The 24,142-nt window shown below is 43.3% G+C and overlaps 2 protein-coding genes across 3 annotated transcripts in view; both read left to right on the plus strand.

Annotated features, from left to right (window-relative positions):
• The window catches only part of LOC118393756 (protein BEAN1), a 44,107-nt gene extending 24,141 nt beyond the window's left edge, over window positions 1–19,966 (plus strand). The window contains exons 3-6 of one of the 2 annotated variants that reach the window (XM_035786799.2): window positions 2,014–2,223; window positions 2,488–2,685; window positions 3,533–3,674; window positions 16,611–19,966. In XM_035786799.2, coding sequence (XP_035642692.1) covers window positions 2,181–2,223; window positions 2,488–2,685; window positions 3,533–3,674; window positions 16,611–17,010 — 783 coding nt within the window. In that variant the 5' untranslated portion in view covers window positions 2,014–2,180 and the 3' untranslated portion in view covers window positions 17,011–19,966. The remainder of the gene's footprint in view (window positions 1–2,013; window positions 2,224–2,487; window positions 2,686–3,532; window positions 3,675–16,610) is intronic. The other variant, XM_035786798.2, reaches the window with a different exon arrangement.
• Window positions 19,967–21,100: 1,134 nt separating this feature from the next.
• LOC118393757 (uncharacterized) lies at window positions 21,101–23,781 on the plus strand. Its single transcript, XM_035786800.2, has 2 exons — window positions 21,101–21,708; window positions 22,034–23,781. The coding sequence occupies exons 1-2, from the start codon at window positions 21,370–21,372 to the stop codon at window positions 23,393–23,395; spliced, it is 1,701 nt and encodes a 566-aa protein (XP_035642693.1). The 5' UTR covers window positions 21,101–21,369; the 3' UTR covers window positions 23,396–23,781.
• The last annotated feature ends 361 nt before the right edge of the window (window positions 23,782–24,142 follow it).

Genomic DNA, 24,142 nt, shown 5'->3' on the forward strand with positions numbered 1-24,142 from the left:
GCCCGCTACCAAAACCTGCGGACTCTCTTTCACTGCAGCCGGCGTGAGTAAAACATTTAAACGTGTTAACCCTCGCAAGGCTGCAGGCCCAGACGGCATCCCCAGCCGCGTCCTCAGAGCATGCGCAGGCCAGCTGGCTGGTGTGTTTACAGACATATTAAATTCATCCTTACCCCAGTCTGCTGTTCCCACATGCTTCAAGAGGGAAAATGGATTAAATCCAATTAAAATCCTCAGCAATCTACACACCATACCCGATAATGACAAAGCAAAAACAAAAATACCTTATTTACATAAGTATTCAGACCCTTTGCTATCAGACTCGAAATTGAGCTCAGGTGCATCCTGTTTCCATTGATCATCCTTGAGTCCACCTGTGGTAAATTAATTTGATTGAACATGATTTGGAAGGTCACACATCTGTATAAGGTCCCACAGTTGACAGTGCATGCCAGAGCAAAAACCAAGCCATGAGGTCGAAGGAATTGTCCGTAGAGCTCCGAAACAGGCTTGTGTCGAGGCACAGATCTGGGGAAGGGTACCAAAAAATGTCTGCAGCATTGAAGGTCCCCAAGAACACAGTGGCCTCCATCATTTTTAAATGGAAGAAGTTTGGAACCACCAAGATTCTTCCTAAGGCTGGCCACCTTCCCAAACTGAGCAGTCAGGGGAGAAGGACCTTGGTCAGGGAGGTGACCAAGAACCCAAATGGTCACTCTGACAGAGCTCTAGAGTTCCTCTGTGGAGATGGGAGAACCCTCCAGAAGTACAACCATCTCTGCAGATCTCTGCAGCACTCCACCAATCAGGCCTTTATGGTAGAGTGGCCAGACGGACGACACTCCTCAGAAAATAGGCACATGACAGCCCGCTTAGAGTTTGCCAGAAGACACCCAAAGACTCAGACCATGAGAAACAAGATTCTCTGGTCTGATGAAATCCAGATTGAACTCTTTGGCCTGAATGTAAGCGGGGACTGGGAGACTAGTCAGGATCGAGGCAAAGATGAACGGAGCAAAATACAGAGAGATCCTTGATGAAAACCTGCTCCAGAGCGCTCAGAACCTCAGACTGGGGCGATGGTTCACCTTCCATCAGGACAACGACCCTAAGCACACAGCCAAGACAATGCAGGAGTGGCTTCGGGACAAGTCTCTGAATGACCTTGAGTGGCCCAGTCAGAGCCCAAACTTGAACCCGATTGAACATCTCTGAAGGGACCTGAAAATAGCTGTGCAGCAACTCTCCCCATCCAACCTGACAGAGCTTGAGAGGATCTGCAGAGAAGAATGGGAGAAACTCTACAAATACAGGTGTGCCAAGCTTGTAGTGTCATACCCAAGAAGACTCAAGGCTGTAATCGCTGCCAAATGTGCTTAAGCAAAGTACTGAGTATAGGGTCTGAATACTTATGTAAATGTAACATTTCATTTTTTCCTTCTTTAAAAAAAAAATTAATGAGCAAAAATAAAAAAGAAACAGTTTTTGCTTTGTCATTGTGGGATATTGTGTGTAGCTTGATGAGGGGAAAAAACAATTGAATCAATTTTGGAATAAGGCTGTAACCTAACAAATGTGGGAAAAGTCAACGTATCTGAATACTTTCTGAAGGCACTGTATGCCAACATAAACAGAGTAGACTACTCTGCCAGATCTTCAAATCAACACACAATGCTCACTGTGGATTAAAAGATTAACATTGATTGTGATCAACACAAATATTTTATAACCTCAATTATGGCAGGAATTCCTCAGCAGGGAAGAGATGAATAGAGACTAATACGATTAGCATTTAGACAACGGCCTCCTCATAAATAAATTGATTAGATTTCTTGTCTCCTGTTGATGGCCCCCAAAAAGATTTTCAGATGCCAAATGTGGCAAAGATAACACAGCGGCTTGTATTATCTCGGCCTGCACTTGGATATCGAATCTGTCTGTGTGACTATATGTGTGGTGTTATTTGAGTACATCTGATTTATGTTGTGTGCGCTTATTTTGGTTTCCCTCTAGTTCTGTTGAATAGGGTGAAGGGGATTTGAGATGAGCCACTAATGGCTGAAGTTTCTGCCTCCTGAGCTGACATGAAAGAGTTCCACCCCGTGTATTTAAAAATTCTAACGGGTTGAGGATTAAATATTAAACACTGCAGACTTGAGAATCTATTCCTCCGCTGAGGAATGAAAATCTTGGGAGTGTTCCTGACCTGCGGTCCACAGAGAGGTATGTGTGTGATGAGAAATATCAGCTTACATGTTTCTCTCCATAGGGTCATGGAGGCAACGTCTCACATTGACATTGCCACAAAGGGTTTGAATGTGTTTTTTTTCCCCCTCTACTTTCTCTAATTCTCTCACCACTCTCTTCTCTCTATCACCTCCCTCTTCCCCCTCTTCCTTCTCTCCACACTGTCCCTCTTTTATTCCATTCGTCCCTGCTTTCTCTTTTCTGTGGCTGGGCCCCACCTGTGGTCTGTGAACTGTGCAGTGAGCTCGAACCAGAGCAGTGCCCATGAGTACCCAGACTGCCGTGATGGGGGCAGCGAGGCCAGCCTGCTGGTGTCTCCGCTGGTGGTGGCTGGCATCGTCATCGGCCTGGTGCTCTTCCTGTCCTGCGTTACCATCATCGTGGGCAGCCTGCGCAAAGACAGCCGTCTGCGCAACCCCCACCTGCGGGCCAGCTATGGTGAGTTACAGAGAGTTGTCCATCGATGAGGCCAGCAGGTGTGTTAGAGGCCCGTTCATTTATAAGATTTAGTTTATCGGTTTTCAGTTGCAAGTGGTTTCATAGGTCTTATTTACAAATCCCTGGGACAAAATGTATGGCCATGAATGTTTTATGCTACTTTTCCCAGAGCTGAATCAGTAGAAGATATCGAGTTCAGTCTTCCAATGAACACATTTCACCCTCATGGCATTAATATGCCACATTTGGCATTCTCCAGAGCTGGCATTTAAACCAACCAGTGCTCTTCTCCTGAAACCTCATCTAAAGGGACCACACTCTGCCTGTGGGGTTGATAACGGAATGGGAAAATAACAAAATATTGCACCAAACTGAATCGCACACACACACACACACAGCCAAAGCCATGTCTGTGGAAGGCCACTTGGCCCAATGGACTGGGTCCCATTGTCAGTCCACACAGAGACGGCACAAAAAGCTCAAAGAGCATCCTTTGTGTTAGGACGCCGCCCCATTCTCCCTCTGCCTGGCCAAAGGCTGATATACCCAGATTATATCACACTGGCTTCAATCGCAGCCCCTCTATCTTCAAGGAGCCACATGCCCTTAGCCTTATGTTTCATAACAGATTCTGACTGCTCCAGTGTAGATAGATTGCAAAAAATAAATATTTACTGTAGATCTGCTTATTCAGTTCAATGTAGGATCCCTAAACCATGAGATATATAATTCAGTTGAACTGAGCACAGAGCATATTTACAATCCTGACTCTGCTATAGTTCACTGAGGGGGAAAAAAAGCTATTGTGTTCGTTAGTGTTGTATTAGACTGCCCTGCCTCTCCACAGCTCCGGATGGCTTTTCGTACGGCGGCTCCATCGGGGAGCTGAGGTCGACGTGTGTCGAGGAGTTCCCTCCAGCGTTTGACTTTGACTCCTACGTGGAGACTCTATCACAAGTGAATGTGATGTATCCAGACTCCCCGCCTCAGTAAGTCATTTAACTCTACTGTATTACCACCCAAATGGCATTACGATCCTATTCATTCCTTTGGTCACCATTATGGCTAGATAAAGGGAATTTGTTTGATGGTGTATTTGCTGTTATCTTTATACGTTGTGAAAAATGATGAGTAATGATCATAATCACCACTATGGAGGGTTACCTCTGGGTGATCCTCAGGGTGCGTGTGTGTTAGGATCTGACTATGATAATGAAGCAGGACCATTGTGAAGGGACAAGGTAACGGAATGGAGGGATGGGCTGAGGAATGGAGAGCTGTAGTAAGGAGTAGATGTGAGAAGTTGTTAAGAGCTCTCTAATCAATCTGAAGATCACATTATCATCCACCATAGTGGAGAGCCATAGTTGCTATGATGGGCTTTCTGTACCTAGTGCACTCTTATGGTTATATGATTGAAATGTAAAGGGTTTTGGAATATATAAAATATGTATTTCATTTGCATTCCAGTTTCCATGCGATACCTGTGGTTCCCTAGCTCAATTAGTAGAGCACAGTGCTTGCAATGCCAGGATAGTGGGTTCAATTCCTGGGACCATCCGTATGTAAAATGTATGATCGCATGACTCAGTCACTTTGGATAAAAGCGTCTGCTAAATGATAATGTATATATCATAACTGCTGTAAGCCATGCTCACCTTATCAGCAGCAAACAGTTGTGGGGACTAGGGATTGTGCTTAAAGATGCTTTTGAAAGCCTACCCTTCTAGTGTGGTCTTTGAAGACCTACAGTAAGAAAGACAGAAAGAGTAGGAGAGATAAGAGAAAGAGAGTGAAAAGAAGACTCCATTTACACACCAGCCTTACTATTCAGTTCTCCTGCATGCTTGATGAGTTAGGTCAGGCCTCGGTAACCTCTCTGAGGTTGAGTTGAACCATGCTGTTGTGTCAAGTCGTTCATTAGAGCACTGTTGCACAGCTCAACTCTTTCATGGCTGGGTGCTCCGCCTCAACTCTAAACTCACCGCCCGGTGCACAGCCTGCTTCGCTGCCTGAACAAGCTTCTGGTGCTGCTGGTAAATGCCACTGCTTTGCGGTGAAAGACACCCGGTGTGTTTGATCTAAATGACAGCCCAGCTAATTGGCGTCTTTAATAATTCAGCCGTATTCCTCTCGCTTGCAGTTTGGTCTGCCATCCTTTCAAAAGACACTTGTGATGATGCCAGCTGATAAAAGAAGGTTAAAGAAATGAGAGTCTAGAATACATTGTAATATATGGCACAATAAACACTGTTTCTCACTACCTCTCTCAATGAGAGGAGAGGATCGCCTTAGGTTAGTGTAACCAAATGAAAGCAAGCTCAACCTGAGAACCAGTCTTGACAGTTGGTTTAAATATTACTTGACAGATAGAACTCAATGTGTCGGGGGTACTGATGGTGTTAAATCAGGTTTTCTGGACATACGAAAGGTGTCCCGCAGGGATGAATTCTGGGTCCTGTACTTTTTCTGTTTACATTAATAATATTGAGTTATTGAAAAAAAAGTATCTTCTCTATCTGTATTAACAAGGACAACACACAGGTCTTTCCATCATTGTATGATTTTTTTTGTGCAAGCTTACGGACAATGTCAAATGTGATATAGCGAAGCACCTCAGTGAGTTGGGTGCGCAATTACGCAGGTACTTTCCCGAAATGGATGACACAAACAACTGGATTCGTTATCCTTTTCATGCCCTGCCTCCAGTCCACTTACCGATATCTGAACAAGAGAGTCTCATCGAAATTGCAACAAGTGGTTCTGTGAAAATTTAATTTAATCAGAAGCCACTGCCAGATATCTGGATTGGGCTGCGCTCAGAGTATCCTGCCTTGGCAAATCGCGCTGTTAAGACACTGATGCCCTTTGCAACCATGTACAGTTTTAGTACTCATCACTGCATTCTCTAACCAGAAAGTTGGTTGGCTCTTTGATGTCCCGTAGGTTGATACATTGCTATGTTTTCATATATAAAGCCCTTTTACAAAATCTCCCACTGTACCTAACATGATTACTAAACTTTAGACACCCGGTCTCAGGGATGGCTAACTCTGGAAATTCCTTTGGTCTCTATTGAGTTAGATAAATCAGCTTTTAGTTTTCTTGCACCTTATAGGTAGAACAATCTACCAAATGTTCTTAAATTTGATGTTTTGGTGCCTCTAGGGCAATTTAGAAAGCTGATTGAGGAACGTACTACTGATGAATGTGTTTTTCTTTCTACTTGCATATTGTCATTTCTGTAATTCAGGGCTCATTTGTAAAAGAGACCTTGGTCTCAGTATGACTCCCTGATAAAATAAAGATAAAATAACAAATAAAATAAACAAAAGGTTGTTTCCTCACAGAGAGAGGGTAGGCTACCAAGCAGTTTTTTATTCCCTGTTTCGGTTCAGTGTGCTAGAGTCTAGTTAATGCACTCTTTCCTCACTGTGGTTGGATTACATAGGAGGAGGGGGAGGCTTAATCCTGGCAGTCCTCTAAACCTCCACAGGCTCAATCTGCAGGTCTAGACATCCTGCCAGTCTCCACCACATCATCTCCACTCTGATCCCTGGCTGACACTACACCTGCTTACTGACTACTGGGCTGTGATTACATCCTAAACTGCTCCTGATGATTTCACTATCTTGGAATGACCCCATGTATTTCAGAATGAAGATAGAAAACAAACCTGAGAGGAAATGCAACCTTTCTGTAACTATTGTAGATGGACAGACTACTCTGTGGATTTGGTTTGAAGCCACCCACCTTTCCCTCCCCTCCCTCAGGTATAAAGATGAGATAAGATAATTAGGTGGGTGCTTACTTTTGTCCAATTTCACACATGTGAATTGGAAATACATTTGTTTCATATCACACTTAAACACCCTCGGAGAGTGGGGTCAGAGCACAGGTCAGTCATTATTGACCGGAACCCTTATTTTTTATTTTTTTATTTAACCAGGAAGGGCTCATTGAAATGTAAAATAAGAGTGTCCTGGCCAAGATAGGCAGCACCAAGTCATTACAAAAATGACAAACAACATGAAAAACAAATCTAGTAAAAACCATAGAATTCACAAGAGTATAACAAAATCAAAAACAGCTAATTAAAAACATTGACAGGTCAGGGAATCAGCCTCAAAATCCTTCATCAGTGATTTAAAAACACCAATCGGGACAAGTTCTTCCAGTTTAAAAGTATTTTGTAAGGCGTTCCAAGACGATGGCGCAGAGTACATAAAAGCCCTTTTACCAAATTCAGTTCGGACATTTGGAACAGTTAGCAGGATAAAGTCCAGCAAACGAAGAGAGTACCCACCACATTTCTGAACAATAAAAATTCCCAAATAAAAAGGTAGTAAACCCAAAATGGCTTTGTAAATAAAAAGTATACCAGTGCCTGAGCCTTCGAGTGACTAGAGAAGGCCAGCCAACCCTGGTATACAAAGTGCAGTGGTGCGTAAGGGTTTTGCAGTTTAAAATAAATTGCCATGGTAAAGGGTGTCAATAGGGTGTCATGATCTCAAACACTGCGGAATGCGGAAGCATTCATATATAAAATATCCCTATAGTCTAGTAAAGGCATAAATGTAGCTGATACTAGCCTCCTTCTGGCTTCAAAAGAAAAACAGGCCTTATTCCTAAAATAGAATCCCAATTTCAGCTTCAGTTTTTGACCCTGAAACAATTAGGTTTAAGTGCCTTGCTCAAGGACACATAGATAGATGTTTTACCTTGTCGGCTACTGGCCCAACACTCCTAAATGCTAGGCTACCTGCCACCCAGGACTCCGTGTGTGTGTGCGTGCATGCGTGCGCGCTTGCGTGCGTGCGTGCGTGCGTGCGTGTGTGTGTGTGCGTGCGTGCGTGCGTGCTTGCGTGGTTTGTTTATCCGGCTCAATTCTGCCTGCTTGCCCTTCAAGGTTTGTTTCACAGAGTCACAATGTTATTTGCATTTATATGACAGTTCCATTAGTGTGGCGGCCCCTGTGTACGGCCCTGTAAGGGGCCTCTAAAGAGGGTGAAATTACCTCTCCCTCCAGAGGAGCCATCTGAAACATCAGGCCCTTTCCTGTTCAACAACAAATTATGAAAAATATGGAATATAACATGCCATAGAGAGGGCTATTAATGTCACTGAATAGTGTGTAAGTCAGTTTGGCGTTATATCAATCTGCTCATTTTCTGTATAGATAGTAATGTCCTGCCTAATTTATGCACTGGCCTTTTCCATCAGATAAACCTGTAGGTTACATACAGTATGTAAACGTAGGCTAAAGCCCCATTTATAACTGGTTCTAACATTCGTCTTTTGTCCTGATCTTGTCCACATTCTGATTGTGCCCACATTGTTAGACAGGTGTAGAAGATTAAAAGACGGATTGTGATCAGGTCTTCCTGACCAACTCCGGAGATAGTCAGGCACGCATTGTGTCTCGATATCTTAGTGTAGACGGATCTGGACAGAAATAATTTAAATCACCATTATCCTGCCTTCTAAAATCATCAGTCAGGTGGCAACATTGACTGATGATATCAATGTGTCTTAAAATCAATAAATACATATATATATATTTTTTTTAAATAACATCTGTCAAATAATTTGCATACAGGGAGGGACCAAGAAATCTGGTCAGAATTTGGACACAGTGGATGGATAAGAGACATTTAAATACCATGTGTAGATGTATATCTGAAAATGTGAGCACAGTCAGAATGTGGACAAGATCAGGACACAGGATGCATGTTAGCACCAGGTATAAACAAGGCTTTACAAGAGAGAGATTGAGTGGGCACGAGTGAGAGGAAGTGGAAGAGGAGGTTTAGCCAATCGTGTCTCTTCACATGAAAAGCACAAGTCTTTGTTCTGCGCTATATGCCAACACCTGGTTGTTGATAGCTTGTCCTTTAATGAGACAGATATGCTAATGATCAACAGATTGTCAAAAACGGTATTGATCTTTGCAGTGTCACAGCTACATCGAAGGAAGTCCTATGCTAACACAACGTATTTGATGATAAGACCAGACAGGATTACTAGCTTCTTATTGGCAAATTGTCAAGTAGTGCTTTCAAGCCTTTAGAGAGCTTGTGTTATTATTGTTTTGGATGTTAGGCTCCACTGTCAGGTGGGTTTAGTGGTGGTGGTGGTGGTGGTGGGCTTGATTGTTGATGCTGAACAAGCCACTCTGTCAATGCCTCTGCCTCTCATAGCCTCCATCCATCTCTGCTATGCTGTGGAGGGAGGGAGGGAAATCACTCCTCATATTAACAGAGGCATGATTCCTATCTGAGGCCTAATGTGCTTTTATCAATCCCAAACTACGTCTTCTCAAACTACGTCTTCTCAAACTACGTCTTCCCAAACTACGTCTTCTCAAGCTACGTATTCTTCATTGCTGTTCCAATTAACGTGGGAAACATCAACCACACCACAGGACTGTTTTCTTATGCCTGAATTTAGGCTACGATGTATCAAAGATTGAGGTAGATTTAGATCATGAAGAATATCCAGTGCAAAATAGAAATATCTAAATATGTTGGCTGAGGAACCAGTGCATTGGAGAGGATAAGAGAGAGAGTGTGTTTTGTAGTGTACATTGTGTGCATAGTCAGGGATAGGAGGCAGCGGAGTGGAGTGGATGGATGAAGGGAAAGGCATGTGATGCTGGGCAGTGCTGCCATTGCCACAGATGGCTGAGGGAAACTACAGAGCTTACACCACCTAGATCAGCAGCTCACCTGTGGAGCCTGTGAAGGAACTTGCTTCCGCAGAGAGAGAACTGGGCACATCCCAGCACAAATACACACGCACACCACACTGTTATAGTATTTACATACAGTAACAGTCAAAGGTTTGGACACACCTACTCATTCCAGGGTTTTTCTTTATTTTTTCTCTATTTTCTATATTGTAGAAAAAAAACAATGAAATAACACATGGAATCAAGTAGTAAACAAAAAAGTGTGAAACAAATCAAAATATATTTTATATTTGAGATTCTTCAAAGTATCCACCCTTTGCCTTGATGACAGCTTTGCACACTCATGGCATTCTCTCAACCAGCTTCCTGAGGTAGTCACCTGGAATGCATTTCAATTAACAGGTGAGCCTTGTTAAAAGTTAATTTGTTGAATGTCTTTCCATCTTAATATATTTGAGCCAATCAGTTGTGTTGGGTTGGTATACAGAAGATAGCCCTATTTGGTAAAAGACCAAGTTCATATTATGGCAAGAACAGCTAAAATAAGCAAAGAGAAATACAATCCATCATTAATTACTGTAAGGCATGAAGGTCAGTCAATACGGAAAATTTAAATAACTCAGTCCTTCATGGTCAAATTGCTGCAAAGAAACCACTGCTAAAGGACCCCACTAATAAAAAGAGACTTGCTTGGGCCAAGAAATACGAGCAATGGACATAAGACCGGTGGAAATCTGTCCTTTGGTCTGATGAGTCCAAATATGAGATTTTAGGTTCCAACCGCAGTCTTTGTGAGACGCAGAGTAGGTGAGCGGATGATCTCCACATGTGTGGTTCCCACCGTGAAGCATGGAGGAGGAGGTGTGATGTTTCTGGTTGCTTTGCTGGTGACACTGTTAGTGATTTATTTAGTATTCAAGGCATACTTAACCAGCATGGCATTTTCAACAAGACAATAACCAAAAACAAACCTTCAGGCTGTGTAAGGGCTATTTGACCAAGAAGGAGAGTGATGGAGTGCTGCATCAGATGACCTGGCCTCCACAATCACCTGACCTCAACCCAATTGAGATGGTTTGGGATGAGTTGGACGGCAGAGTGAAGGAAAAGCAGCCAACAAGTGCTCAGCATATGTGGGAACCCCTTCAAGACTGTTGGAAAAGCATTCCAGGTGAAGCTGGTTGAGAGAATGCCAAGAGTGTGCAAAGCTGTCATCAAGGCAAAGGGTGGCTACTTTGAAGAATCTCAAATATAAATCACTTTTTTGGTTACTACATGATTCCATGTGTTAATTCATAGTTTTGATGTCTTCACTATTATTCTACAATGTAGAAAATAGTAGAAATAAAGAAAACCCCTTGAATGAGTAGGTGTGTCCAAACTTTGGGCTGGTACTGTATACACTGAGTGTATAAAACATTAAGAACACAGCTTCAATTCGTCAGAGCAGAGACTCTACAAGGTGTCGAAAGCGTTCCACAGGGATGCTGGCGGATGTTGACTCCAATGCTTCCCACAGTTGTGTCAAGTTGGCTGGATGTCCTTTGGATGGTGGACCATTCTTGATTCACATGGGAAACTGTTGAGAGTGAAAACAGCAGCGTTGAAGTTCTTGGCACAAACCGGTGCACCTACTACCATACCCCGTTGAAAGGTTCTTAAATATTTTGTCTGGCCCATTCACCCTCTGAATGGCACACATACACAATCCATGTCTCAATTTTCTCAAGGCTTAAAAATCCTTCTTTAACCTGTCTCCTCCCCTTCATCTACACTTATTGAAATGAATTTAACAAGTTACATCAATAAGGGATCATAGCTTTCACCTGGTCAGTCTATGTCATGGAAAGAGCAGGTGTTCTTAATGTTTTGTACACTGAGTGTATTCTAATTTAAACACACACGCATGCATTCACACACATGCAATAACTCACACTAACATCTACAGGTATATGCACAATAAGGTATGCACAGCACATTCATAACCACACACTGTTGCTCTTGTACATAGCTCTACAGGCATGGGCCTCTGACAGAGCCAGGGAGCTGAAAGAGTGAGGTCCCTGTGCCAGCCCTGCAGTGCAGTGGACAGCCTGGGCCATATGCTCCAGTCAGTGCTGTCATCTCTCTAGAGCTATAGGCCGGAAGCCAGAGGTCCTCCTCTAGTGACCCACACCTCTCCTTGGGCTTTGGAGTACATTGTATACATATAAAGATGTATACAGCCCTTTACGTCCAACTTTTTGACAGCCTAACGCACCTGCATTCATGTATCATAGTTGTGAACGCCTCTCTAGGCGTTGGAATGTAACACATTCTGTGTCATATGCGCCGCAGGTGTTTCTGGAGAAGTCCCATGGTTCTCCGTACTGTAGTTTCATCCTATGACACATTATGCTCAATTATACAACTGTGCTCAGGGAAATGAATGTGTATGCAAACATACCTTTACCTAATTTAGCAGAGAGACTTAAAGGAGCAATTAGGATTAAGTGCCTTGCTGAAGGGCACATCAACAGATTTTCACCTAGTCAGCTCAGGGATTCAAACCAGTAACCTTTCGATTACTGGGCCAATGCTCATAACCGTTAGACTACCTACCACCCCATACAGCATGTAGATGATTGAAAACAGCAGTAGACTGCAGGCAGGATTGATTAGACAATCTAAACAGGGCTAGGCTGTAGCAGTGTTATATCTGATTTTGCTAGCTAACCATTAATTATTTTTAGGATGCAACACCTTGTGTTAGCATCCTAGGGGACTTATAGTTCCCATAAGGGGGGTGACTGCAACGTGCAAAGTATTCTCACCCGAATCAGAGAGGGGATTCTCAGCTTGGTGTAACACTCATGAAACCCTGGCATGAAAACAGCTAGGCCCTCAGGTGTCCACAGCGCTACCATACCTGGCAAAGAAATTCTGGAGTGACTCTCGACAAACGTCTGTATCAGCGTGTTTATTTCGAGCGAAAAAGCCCTATTTTCAATGTTTATGTGGTGCTGGTAGTTTATTGCACCCTGAAGGGATTAATAACATTGCTGAGCTGTGTGATGAATATCAGACACACGTAAACAAACACACACATACACACACTTCTGCAAGCTGAGACTCTCCCCTCTTTCCTGGATCAGCATGATCATAATTTATTCATAAAAACGAGTAGGAAAAAACCCAGCTGAAAGTATCCAGGGCAACAGCTGATAACTTTACATTCCTTCTGACTAGAGCTGACTAACAATATGGGTTATAAAAGTTAAGAGGTATGTGGGTATTATGTACAGTATTTAGTGCAGGATTTCCCAAACTAGGGGTCGCAGCCTCATGTGGGGTCACCTGATTTGAAAATGGGGTTGCGAGATTAACTGGGGGGCGCTTGGTTCATAGAACCACGGTTAAGTAAGTAACCTCCGGTAGCCGTTATATGTGGTTGTAATAAACAGAGCGGTTTCAGTTTTCTTCCTACAAATGTTGTTCTATCTTTAGAACGGTTTAAACTACACAATATTATGACCCCACCCCATCACCTCTACGATGCCCACAAGCTACGCTGGTCTCAATAGGACAGAGTGGACAAGACCAGGCACTAAATCAGACAGGGATGGGAAAAACATTATCAATGATTATGTTATTTTCTACACAGAAGATCAGACAACATTATTCCCTGATGATCTTCTGAACTTCTCAATACGTTTTTGATGTCACTTCAAACCATACTTCCTTCAGATTGAAATACTGTCATGAATAGTGTCAGACTGATTTGTAATAGACTGTCATATTTCTAATTAAAAAGGTAAACATTGGCTGTTGATTCCATCACTTTTTTTTACATGGTGGTGTCGCGGCCCCAAAATATTGGGGAACTCCTGATTTAGTGCTTTTGAAGGGTCCCAGTGCTCGACAGTGATTACTAGCTAAACAAATCCTTCTCTACCCACAACATCAGGATACTCCAAGTAGTCAGATGACCCCTGGTCAGTTTGTTCTGATACTGCTCAGCTGTCTACACAGCTGTACCCAATGATGCATAAGAGTATGGAATACAATCTACTCAATAACAGAAAGTTAGCAGAGAGAATTTGAACTAATAAGATAATGCAACATTTACTAATAAGAAGTAGGGCATCATCCTCCTCTTCAACTCTTAGAAGAAAGTATTTGAGATAATAAAGTAATTGAGAGATACTGTATGCATCACCACCGACTGCCTTTTGTGTCTTCACCTCTCAATAGTAAGTTGGCGTTTCTGTGCCCACTGCTTTAATGTTGTTGTGTTATGCAGTCATTACATAACAGAGCATGTTACACATGCAGAACCAGGAGGAGGATGTTTTCTTGTTGCTTTGGTTACACAGTTACAAAGTATCTCAAATACTCTCACCTTTTTTTTTTTACAAAGTATCTCAGATCACTCTCACCTTTTTACTCAAAATCGTTAGCCAGTCTCTTTCAATGTCTCGATCCAAGTAGGATAGGAAAAAAAGGTGAAACGTTTTAGAATAAAGTCAATGTTGTCCGTCAGGTTTCAGTCTGGATTTGTACTGCTATATGGCAAATTAATGGCCCACTGTAGTCTTGCATAGAAAATGGCCTTATGAACCATTTTTGTACTACAGCACCGGCTAATGGCAAATCCTGTTTTTGTCTGTAACCCCGGATCATGTCAAATGTTTCTGTCCTGCTGTGTTCTGGGGACATTAAGTCTGTCTGAATGAGCCGGAGCGCGGCCAGAGTCTAAAATAGCTCTGCACGCAGGCAGACAGGCAGCACTCTGCAGCATAGTGATGGAGGGTGGAGGGAGCAGTGGCCAGGGAGTTAGTCAGCTCCGCGACTCATTTGAAATCAAGCAGTCATTACTGAGGTTCCTGGACAGCACCTTTTACTGTCCCACTGAGCACAGAGCACCAGCAGAGGAGAGGACCCGCTACCTGACTCTGTATGGGTTTCTATGAGGAGCAGATACCTGACTGTATGAGTCTCTATGAGGAGCAGATACCTGACTGTATGTCTCTATGAGGAGCAGATACCTGACTGTATGAATGTTTTACTCACGTTGGCTACAGTGAAGGAGAGCCCGCAGGTCACCTGGTCAGTCTATGGTCAGTCTATGTCTGTGTTGGAAAGAGCTGTTATTCCTAATGTTTTGTACACTCAGTGTATATCTAATACACTTTATAGCTGGACTGATTCGAGGTCAATTGTGAATGTTCCTACTGTTCAGCTTAGCTAAACTTTTTACTGGAAGCCCTGTGTAGAGGAAGTAGAACTCTCATCCAGTCTATGATTAATAAAGATCTCATTTACTCCGGCTCCCAATACCTTCTCTCATCATTAAATCTCTGTGTATCACCCGGCCCAACCCGGAGGTGACAGGCTTAAGTAATCCACAGCCACAGTGCCATTTGCCTTGCTTCCCCACACCCGCTCTCTGAGAGGGTGATACTGTTTACAATTCCACCGATTGAATAATCCCGCTGTATTTTCTCTATTCCCAGATATCCCCTGGGGTCGGTGTCGGGGTGGTAGAGAGCGATTTAGCGGTTGGTTTACACATATGATGATGGGCCGTGGCAAACGTATCTCACATAATGTTATCCAAGCCAGTCGGCCCGACTGACAACATGTTCGCCTCTTTCTCTCTTTCTCTCTCACCGCTTATCGAATCAAATCAAATGTTATTTGTCACATGCGCCAAATACAACTGTTGTAGACCTTACTGTGAAATGCTTACTTACAAGCCCTTTAACCAACAATGCTTTACGAAGTTAAGGGGGAAAAAGTGTTGAGTAAAAAATAGATGAATAAAAAATATAAAATAAAAGTAACAAAGAATTCAACAGCAGCAGTAAAAGAACAATAGCGAGGCCATATACAGGGGGTACGATACAGAGTCAATGTGCGGGAGCACCTGTGGGGTCGAGGTAATTGAGGTAATATGTACACGTAGGTAGAGTTAAAGTGACTATGCATAGATAATAAACAGAGAGTAGCAGCAGTGTAAAAGAGGGGTCTGGGTAGCCCTTTGAGTAGCTGTTCGGAGTCTTATGGCTTAGGGGTAGAAGCAGCTAAGAAGCCATAGACTGGACCTAGACTTGGCGCTCTGGTACCACTTGCCGTGCGGTAGCAGAGAGAACAGTCCATCACTAGGGTGTCTGGAGTCTTTGACAATTTTCAGGGCCTCCCTCTGACACCGCCTGCCATAGGGGTACTGGATGGCAGGAAGCTTGGCCCCAGTGATGTGCTGGGCCGTACGCACTACCCTCTGTAGTGGCTTGCAGTTGGAGGCTGAGCAGTTGCCATACCAGGCAGTGATGCAGCCAGTCAGTATGCTCTCGATGGTGCAGCTGTAGAATATTTTGAGGATCTGAGGACCCATGCCAAATCTTTTCAGTCTACTGAGGGGGGAAAGGCTTTGTCGTCGCCTCTTCACGACTGTCTTAGTGTTTGGACCATGATAGTTTGTTGGTGATGTGGACACCAAGGAACTTGAAGCTCTCAACCTGCTCCTCTGCAGCCCCGTCAATGAGAATTTTCCTGTAGTCCACAATCATCACATTTGTCTTGATCACATTGAGGGAGAGGTTGCTGTCCAGGTATCACAGGGCCAGGTCTCTGACCTCCTCCCAATAGGCTGTCTCATCATTGTTGATGATCAGGCATATCGCTGATGTGTCATCTGCAAACTTGATGATGCTGTTGGAGTCGTGCCTGGCCATGCAGTCATGAGTGAACAATGAGTACAGGAAGGGACTGAGCACGCACACCTGAGGGGCCCCCGTGTTGAGGATCAGCGTGGCGGATGTGTTGTTATTCTCTTTGTGTTACAGGGCCTCTATAAAGCCCAGCAGCTCGAGTAGGGTGGTTGTATGTGCTAGACAGACTTCCAGTGCACTGTGGGATTGTGGGTTATGTGAGAGCTGAAACAATTGTCCATTGGCAGGCTCTGCCATGGAAAGCACCAAACCAAGACTAGCAGCCGCCACACAGGAAAAGAGCTCACAGTAGATGACAAGAGTCTCCTCTAACAGGCCTGTTTCACCATTCAGATTTATATTATGTTTAGTCTTCTTATGCTAAACATTTCATTTGTGTTCATGTTGCTAACTACAAACATAGAATCCAGGTCCATCAGCATAGGCTAAATGAACACTTGGCCTACCATTGTTTGAAGGCTGGAGATATCCTCTTTTAAAATGTTATACCTATTTACCTGATATACTCTTCTTTATTCCAGCTATGATGAATGTGTCGGACCAGGTGCGACACAGATATACGTCCCCACAGACGACCCCCCTCCGTATTCCCTCACAGACCCCTGTCAGCGGGGCCACCAGCAGGCCACCTACACCAGCCTGGAGATGGAGGAGCCGTCTGCTGGAGCTGGAGCCTCTTGGGTGTCCGCCAGCAGCGCCGCCGCCTCCCACTACGCAATTGGACTGCACGAGCTCAGGCAGCAGCCAATATCCTCCATCTCCCTGTCAGCGTTCCCCCTGGAGGAAGCGCCCCCGTACGAGGTGGTGGTGAGCAGGCAGAACCAGCCCATCCCTCTGATGCCCATGGACCTGCTCAAACACCCATCAGAAGACAGCCATAGTCCCCAGAGAGCCCGGGCTGTCGCACACAGGATCCTGTAGAGCTGACTGGGATAGTCCTCTCCAATGCTCTTTGTGCAGACAGCCACACACACACACACACACCACACACACACACACACACACACACACACACACACACACACACACACACACCTCCCAGCCTAACTCTCTTCTGCTTCTTCCAGTGTCCCTTTGTGCATGACAGGCAGTATCAACAGAGAATTACTTTCTGGACCGAAGCTGAAAGTTTGGGTTGAACCTAAACTCAGTCTGCGCCTTCCTCTCCTTCCCCTACCTCTTGGATAAGCTGTGTCTCCAAACTCTAAGATGTTACCCGCACCACTCCTCACTCGATCTCCCTTTACTACTGGGGCACTGCCATGAAATCACAGGGCTACTACTGGTAAACTGGGGCTGGGGGAGTATTGTCTTTCTGTCCAGAGGGAATTCACTTCATACTGTAAATTGGTCTCAGGTTAGGAGGCATTCAAGCATTTAGGAAGCATTATCAAAGTCTGTTTTTAGCACAAAAACACTAGAGGTAACCTGAAGTGGTTTCACATAGATATTTTGTATGTACTGTTGGATTTTGTTATGTTGTAATGGAATTTCTCTTGATAAAAAACACAATAGAAAGAATGACTAATTTCACATTCCATCACATATCCATATGGTTTTATTAATATTTTCTATATGAAAATAATATTTGATTTATATTTAGCTGACTTTAGGACTCCCACAGTCTGTAAAATGTCCAGTAATTTCAACTGATAAATATACCCCAGTGTTATACACTCTTAGAAAAAAAGGTGCTATCTAGAACCTAAACGTTTTTTTTGGCTGTCCCCATAGGAGAACCATTTGAAGAACCCTTTTTGGTTCCAGGTAGAACACTTTTGGTTCCATGTCGGACCCTTTCCACAGAGGGTTCTACCTGGAACCCAAAAGGGTTCTACCTAGAACCAAGAAGGATTTGCCTATGGGGACAGCCAAAGAAACCCTTTGGAACCCTTTTTTCTAAGAGTGTTGGTATTTTTTAAATAAATTATTTTTGTGGTATACGGTTTTATATGGTTTCTGGATATAAACACGTTTACATGAGCTGGAAATACTGTCTATTCTCCACAATTAGGTTTCCCCTCTGGGGGCTGAGGTCCATTTCGATCCCAACTGCTCTGTTTCAGTCTCCGAACGTGCACTGCCACACATTTCTCTTCTCTCTCTCACTACTCCTCTTTTTGTGAAGAGCTTTTTGGGGAGTTCATAAGTGAAATGACTATGAACGTGACCCATTCGCCAGCTAACATCAAAGTACAACATAGCTTGTAGCAGAGATACAATGGTATTTGACAATTGGTGGGAAGGAAAAATTAGATTTGCGCACAGTTTACTGTGATGAGGGATTTACTATACTTTAGTACTGACATCTTTGATATTATAATAAATAATCCATTTTTTTTCTCCAAAATATTATTCCGCCTAAACACATTGTATTTTTCAATATGCTGGAATATTTTTAATGCTTCCAAATGATTATTCAATATGTTGTTTTTGGTTGTGAGTATTCATTGTACAGATAAACTCTCTTCAGTTGAAATGTTTTTGCATGTCTGTCATCCATGTATAAATGGTATAGAAATGTCTGTGCCTGCCAAGCACTACGTCTAAGACTGTTAGACTGCTTAACATTGTAGCCACAATAACTTACAACTTATTAACACATTAAGAGCTTTCCTTTTCCAAATAGCTTGCTATTTTTCAAGGCTTGTGTTACTTTGTTGTTATTCAGATAAGTCTATGTTCATCATTAAAACCCCAGAAAAAGCACACAGTCGGAAAATGTGACATAATGTCCATATTTTGTGTATACAACCGTATTTGTGGAGTCAGTGACCCCCTGTCACCACTGCATTTGGCCCCAGAACTTGGTATCTCTGTTCCAGCCAACTCTTTCTCATAGTCTCCCTCATTTATCTTACCAAATCCCTTATTGTGAAGTGATATCCTCACTGATGAACCCTTAAAGAATATTTTATATATGACTTAGTCGCATGATTGCATTGCTGGCATTGTGGATAAAAGTTATAAAGAGATGAGTATTTATTTAGAATAGCTTTAACAATAATGTGTATAACTGTGGAAAGACTACTATTAAATAGTTGTTGTGAGATTCACCAGAATGTAGATGTACTACAACACAGAAGCTTCGCACTAGGCAAAAATGTCTAAAGATTAAAGATCAACAGGTTATTTTTCTTGCGTTACATTCTTGTGCCAATCATCATCGAGTGGATTTGACTTTGAGAGAGTTTGGTTAAATGGCTTTTAAAACCAAATGCTGTTCTCGGCACGTGTTAATACATAGTCTATTTGTGGTCAGAAATGTCATGTCAAGCCCTATAAATAAAGCAATGTTTGGGCTAAAAATGATGTGTTAATAACTTGACAATGAGCATTTGTGCTTATTATTATGTAGCTACTGCAAATCTAGCGATGCTATACAATAATAATGATGGGCTTGTGTTTCACCAACTGAAATCTAAAAGTGCAATGCAGTGAATAGTACAACGTATTAGATTGTGTGCATTGTGACACACACAGAGGTATCTAGAAATGCAACTTTACCTGCCTTTTACAAGTCAGTAGAAATGCTCTGTAACTGTGTTGGAAGACCTAGTCCAACACCTGTTGAGGTAAAACTGCAATGCGGTTCACTCTGGTCTTACATGCTGTTTTGTCTTTGTTGTTTACTTCCTTTTGGTAGCACAATAAGTACATGTTCAACATAAATGTGAAATAATGTGTAATACTGTACATGTACACTTCCAATGTATAGTTTCCCTATAAGTCCCACTGTTGTGCACAACTGTCCTGTGTGACAAAAAAAAATGTTTCCTATAATCACAGTCATCAACGTAAATCCATGTTTTGTATTAGAGCTTTTATTAATTTCTTATATTGGGGAAAGTAAATAAATTTGACCTCTATGATTTGAGTCGGTGTGACTGTTCGTTCTGGTTTTGCGACTCTGGGCATTGAAATCGCCTTCCTGTTTTACGTGTAGGTTACACTACAGGAGTAGCTGTAATATAAATAGGAAGAGGAGCATTACTATTAATAAACATAGGGATGACAGAGGAGGGAGCTGGGGATGAGTGTTTGTATGGCATCCAAAAGTGCAGAAACAGTGTAGCGCAATTATCTACATTGGCAAAATGTTTCCCTAAACGTTTTTCCAAATCGAATCTTGCTATGTATAATGCATGGGAATATGCTGTGACATCCTGTCTGTTGACAGCCATTCGTTCCCCTCTGATCTGCTCTGACTGTTGTGTTTGGGTGCTGGGCTAGCTAGCTAATGTAAATCCGACTGAGCAGATGGTCTGTGCGGTTGCTCTGCTCCTAATTACCCTCGTTGCCCAGTGCAAGGCTCTTATTAGGGCGTGCCAGCAGAAAGCTAATTTCATCTAGTGCCACTGCACTCGAGATAATAAGTCCACAGCGTCCATTATGGGGCTTTGTGAATACTGCACTCACCCGGATCTTATTGACTTAGGAGGGGAATCATTTAAACTGTGTTTTCCTTCCTGGCGAGACTGACAAAGCAGAAGAGAGCTCTCTGGAGCAGCTCTGGTCTCTGTCGTGAGTTAGAGGTGAGGGAGGTTACCATTGGTCAGGCAGACATCATCTGGGAAAGAACCTCATTGATGTGTCTTACAACGATGCCTCCAAGGTACCCAATCATCTAAATGCCTGAACAATCACCATGCCATTGCAAAATAGTTGTAACATTATCACTATTCAACTGAAATATTCTCTAAATCAGGCTCCAAGGTAGGGAGGAGATGCCGCTATGCATTCATAATTCAAGGGTTTATCATCATTCTTTATCTCATTGTTTTTGGTTAGGACATGTAACATCTATCACCTGTAGAAACACAGAAAAACAACCCGATGGAGAGAGATACACTGGAAGTTGATTAATTAGCATTACAGAGAAGAACTGATACAGCCTTTTCAGCATCATCTCAGGTTTGTGGCATGACTAGAATATTATATATTTTTCTTTCCTGTAGCACCATCTGTTGGAAGACGCATGTCTTCAGTTTATAACGGATGTTATATTTTATCCTCTAGATGTCAGTCGTACTATGCAGCACAAAACCGATACTGGAGAAGAAACTTAATTGATACATGGGCAAATCTAATGTCACCGTAACTGTAGCGAAACAGTCATGCTTCCGCATATTGTCATTTTTTACCCATTTGACTAGCCTTTCAGATCAATAGTGTGCTGCCTCTTTCACTCGTCATACTTCCTTGTTCCTATGTTGTTTCTAAATCAGAAAAGAAGCGTGTAGCCTAACTAAACAGTCTTTTTCAACAACAACAACAAATATGCAGGGTGGTGACGGTGACCAAACGCCTATAGCACGTAAAGAGGCTTTCGACGATTACCTAAATTACTATGATCAGATTTGGAGTAAGGGTAACCTGAAACTATGCCAAGAGAAACAGGTTAGCGTGGAAGCTAGACGATTTTTGCTGTTAGAAACAGACCCCGGAGAAAGATTTTCTCATTTTGACTTCTACTTTACTGCATCCGAATGCGTAAAACAAGGCTTTAAAGATTGTCGAACATTCTTCAGCGCGCTAATTAAAGCCACAGAGGTGTTGGAGATGTTCTGTGTAAATCTTTTTCTTTACCCGTGGAAGAAGGAAATCAAGATTGTCAAGGTAAAAATATAAATAGTATGGTATTCATATTTCGACAATTAGGCTTATTTTGTCTTGCGCAATGCACACAAGAAAATGGGGTGCAGAGATGTCTAGACTTAGGCTAGCCTAATGCACATGCACAAATTATTATTGTCAGAGTAAGAAGTAATTAGAGGGATTATATATGACTATGATTTTACATTGAAATGCCATCTCTAATCACACGCCACATATGCAAAGGTGCAGCTGTCACATGTCAGGAAGTGAAAGTAAACTGTATCAGGCTATATTATTTGCCAGGCTTGTGAAATTATGTGATAATTAACACTTATCTCCCACTCAGACTTTCACTGGCCCCTTTGTCTACTGCATCCAGCCGGTCCTGACAAAGAGTGCCACGAAAAGTATCCTTGAAACGATAGGATATCATCTGGAAACTGACACAGAGTACCGACTCACAAACAATGCAGACCCTGAAACAGCCATGAAAATGGGTTTTGAGCTTTTCCTGGCCCGAACAGAGTGTGAGTACCTGTTGGAGCTCATGGGACAGCGGTCACAGCCTGAGTGTCTGGAGATTCTACAGAGGAGAGCTGCACCACTACATAACACCCAGGCTGCCGAGGAGACAGCAAAGGAGTCTGAAACAGAGCCCTTACAAATGCAGAAAGAAGAGGAGAACGAGGATAAGGGTCTATCAAATGGTTGTTCCCTGGTAGACCCAGGACCAGTGGAGACAGATGAGGGAGACTTAACTGAGGAGAACCCTGTCACCGCTAGCACACCAGGCAGGCAACAGGATGATGGACAGATACCCCTCAACCTGGAGGTTCAGTCTATTGAGACGACACACTCTCCAGGAATCAGACCACCCAGGGCATTCTTGAACGATGACAGATCTATCCTGGAGATGCAGCAGAATTACCCAGACCTTGCCATAAGGCAGAAGCCAATATTCAGTAAGCCACTGGGTGGACCTCCTGTATCGCGAAGGCGACTTATCAAAGAGAACGCACCCGAGGAAGGTGGCAGTGCAGCCAATTTAGCTGGCAGTGATGTAAGTGGTCCCCAGTCCATCTCCATTCACACCACAGCAGCACCAAAACCCCATCTCACAGAAGCAGTCCCAAAACTCCAGCCTCCAGAAGATAAGGCCTACAAGACTACTGCCACGCTCCACGGACCAACTCCTCCACAGGTAGAAGTGACCAAAGAGGGTCAGGAGGCCGATGATGCAGATGAGCTGACCAAGCTGGCTGAGAGGATTGGCCAACTGCATGTCCATGAGCACGAGATGGAGGACAACAAGGTGAAGGAGAACCTGAAATACCCTGTAGAAGAGACAGCACCACCACATGCCAGTTGCAATGACCATGATGGGTCCCCTCAACAGGATTCTGCAGAGGACCAGAGCCAGCCCATAATGTGCCATCCCTCTCTGGTGCCGGTTTGTAACATCCCAGGCTGTAGCACCTGTGAAGTAGCAGACGGTCCCCACAAACACATTCTTAGTAGGGACACCATCAAAGAGCCACCTCACTCCATCTATGTCCCAACCAGCCACCTGGACCCCTCAGTGTTTGATCCTACTGCTGCTGACCACCAGCCCTCCACAGGCCCTCAGCACCAGGACATGGAGGGCCCCATCCCTCAAACCACAGAGGACGAGCTGCTTCAGACCTATGTCATGGTGGACGAGCCTTAGAGGAAGTACGGTCATGATCAGAACACAGAGGGAAATTGATTGACAGGTCTGAAACATCACTTGCCACTAAGTTGTTTTGGTCTGAAGCGATTCAATCAGTGGAGGCTGCCGAGGGGAGAATGGCTCATAAATGTCTGGAATTGAGTAAATGGAATGGCATCAATCCATGTTTCGATACCATTCCAATCTTTCTGCTCCAGCCATTACCACAAGCCCGTCATCTTCCGATTAAGGTGCAACCAACCTCCTGTGGATTCAATGTATGAAGGTGACAAGAATGACCTCGTTGAATTTAATGCGTCTTCTGTATTTTCTGGCATTTGCTTTGTACTGTTTCTCAGGTGATAGACTTTTAATACAATGTTAATTATGCTTGACCTAATTTATGAGGTAATATATGCCATTTAGCTGACGCTTTTATCCAAAGCGACTTACAGTCATGTGTGCATACATTCTACGTATGGGTGGTCCCGGGAATCGAACCCACTACCCTGGCGTTACAAGCGCCATGCTCTACCAACTGAGCCACAGAAGGACCACGGAGGAGGTAATGTTTCCACTGTGTTCTCTTACAGTGACAGTGCCTTACTGAAATGTATTCTACGCCAATCCTGCACTTACTTTCCTTGCTCATTGTCATTGAGACTACTGAATGCTTTGTAATGTTTATGAAAATGTTAGTCCAATTGTATTCAGAATGTTATGACCTTTTTTAACTCATAAAAATGTGAAAAACTTTCATGGTCT

Source organism: Oncorhynchus keta, chromosome 14, assembly GCF_023373465.1.
Source record: "Oncorhynchus keta strain PuntledgeMale-10-30-2019 chromosome 14, Oket_V2, whole genome shotgun sequence".
Classification (NCBI taxonomy): Eukaryota; Metazoa; Chordata; class Actinopteri; order Salmoniformes; family Salmonidae; genus Oncorhynchus; species Oncorhynchus keta.

Coding starts and splice junctions, on each gene's coding strand:
- LOC118393757 (XM_035786800.2), top strand. CDS start 21,370: ATGCAGGGTGGTGACGGTGACCAAACGCCTATAGCACGTAAAGAGGCT. Junction 21,709..22,033: donor AGGAAATCAAGATTGTCAAG/GTAAAAATATAA, acceptor TCTCCCACTCAG/ACTTTCACTGGCCCCTTTGT.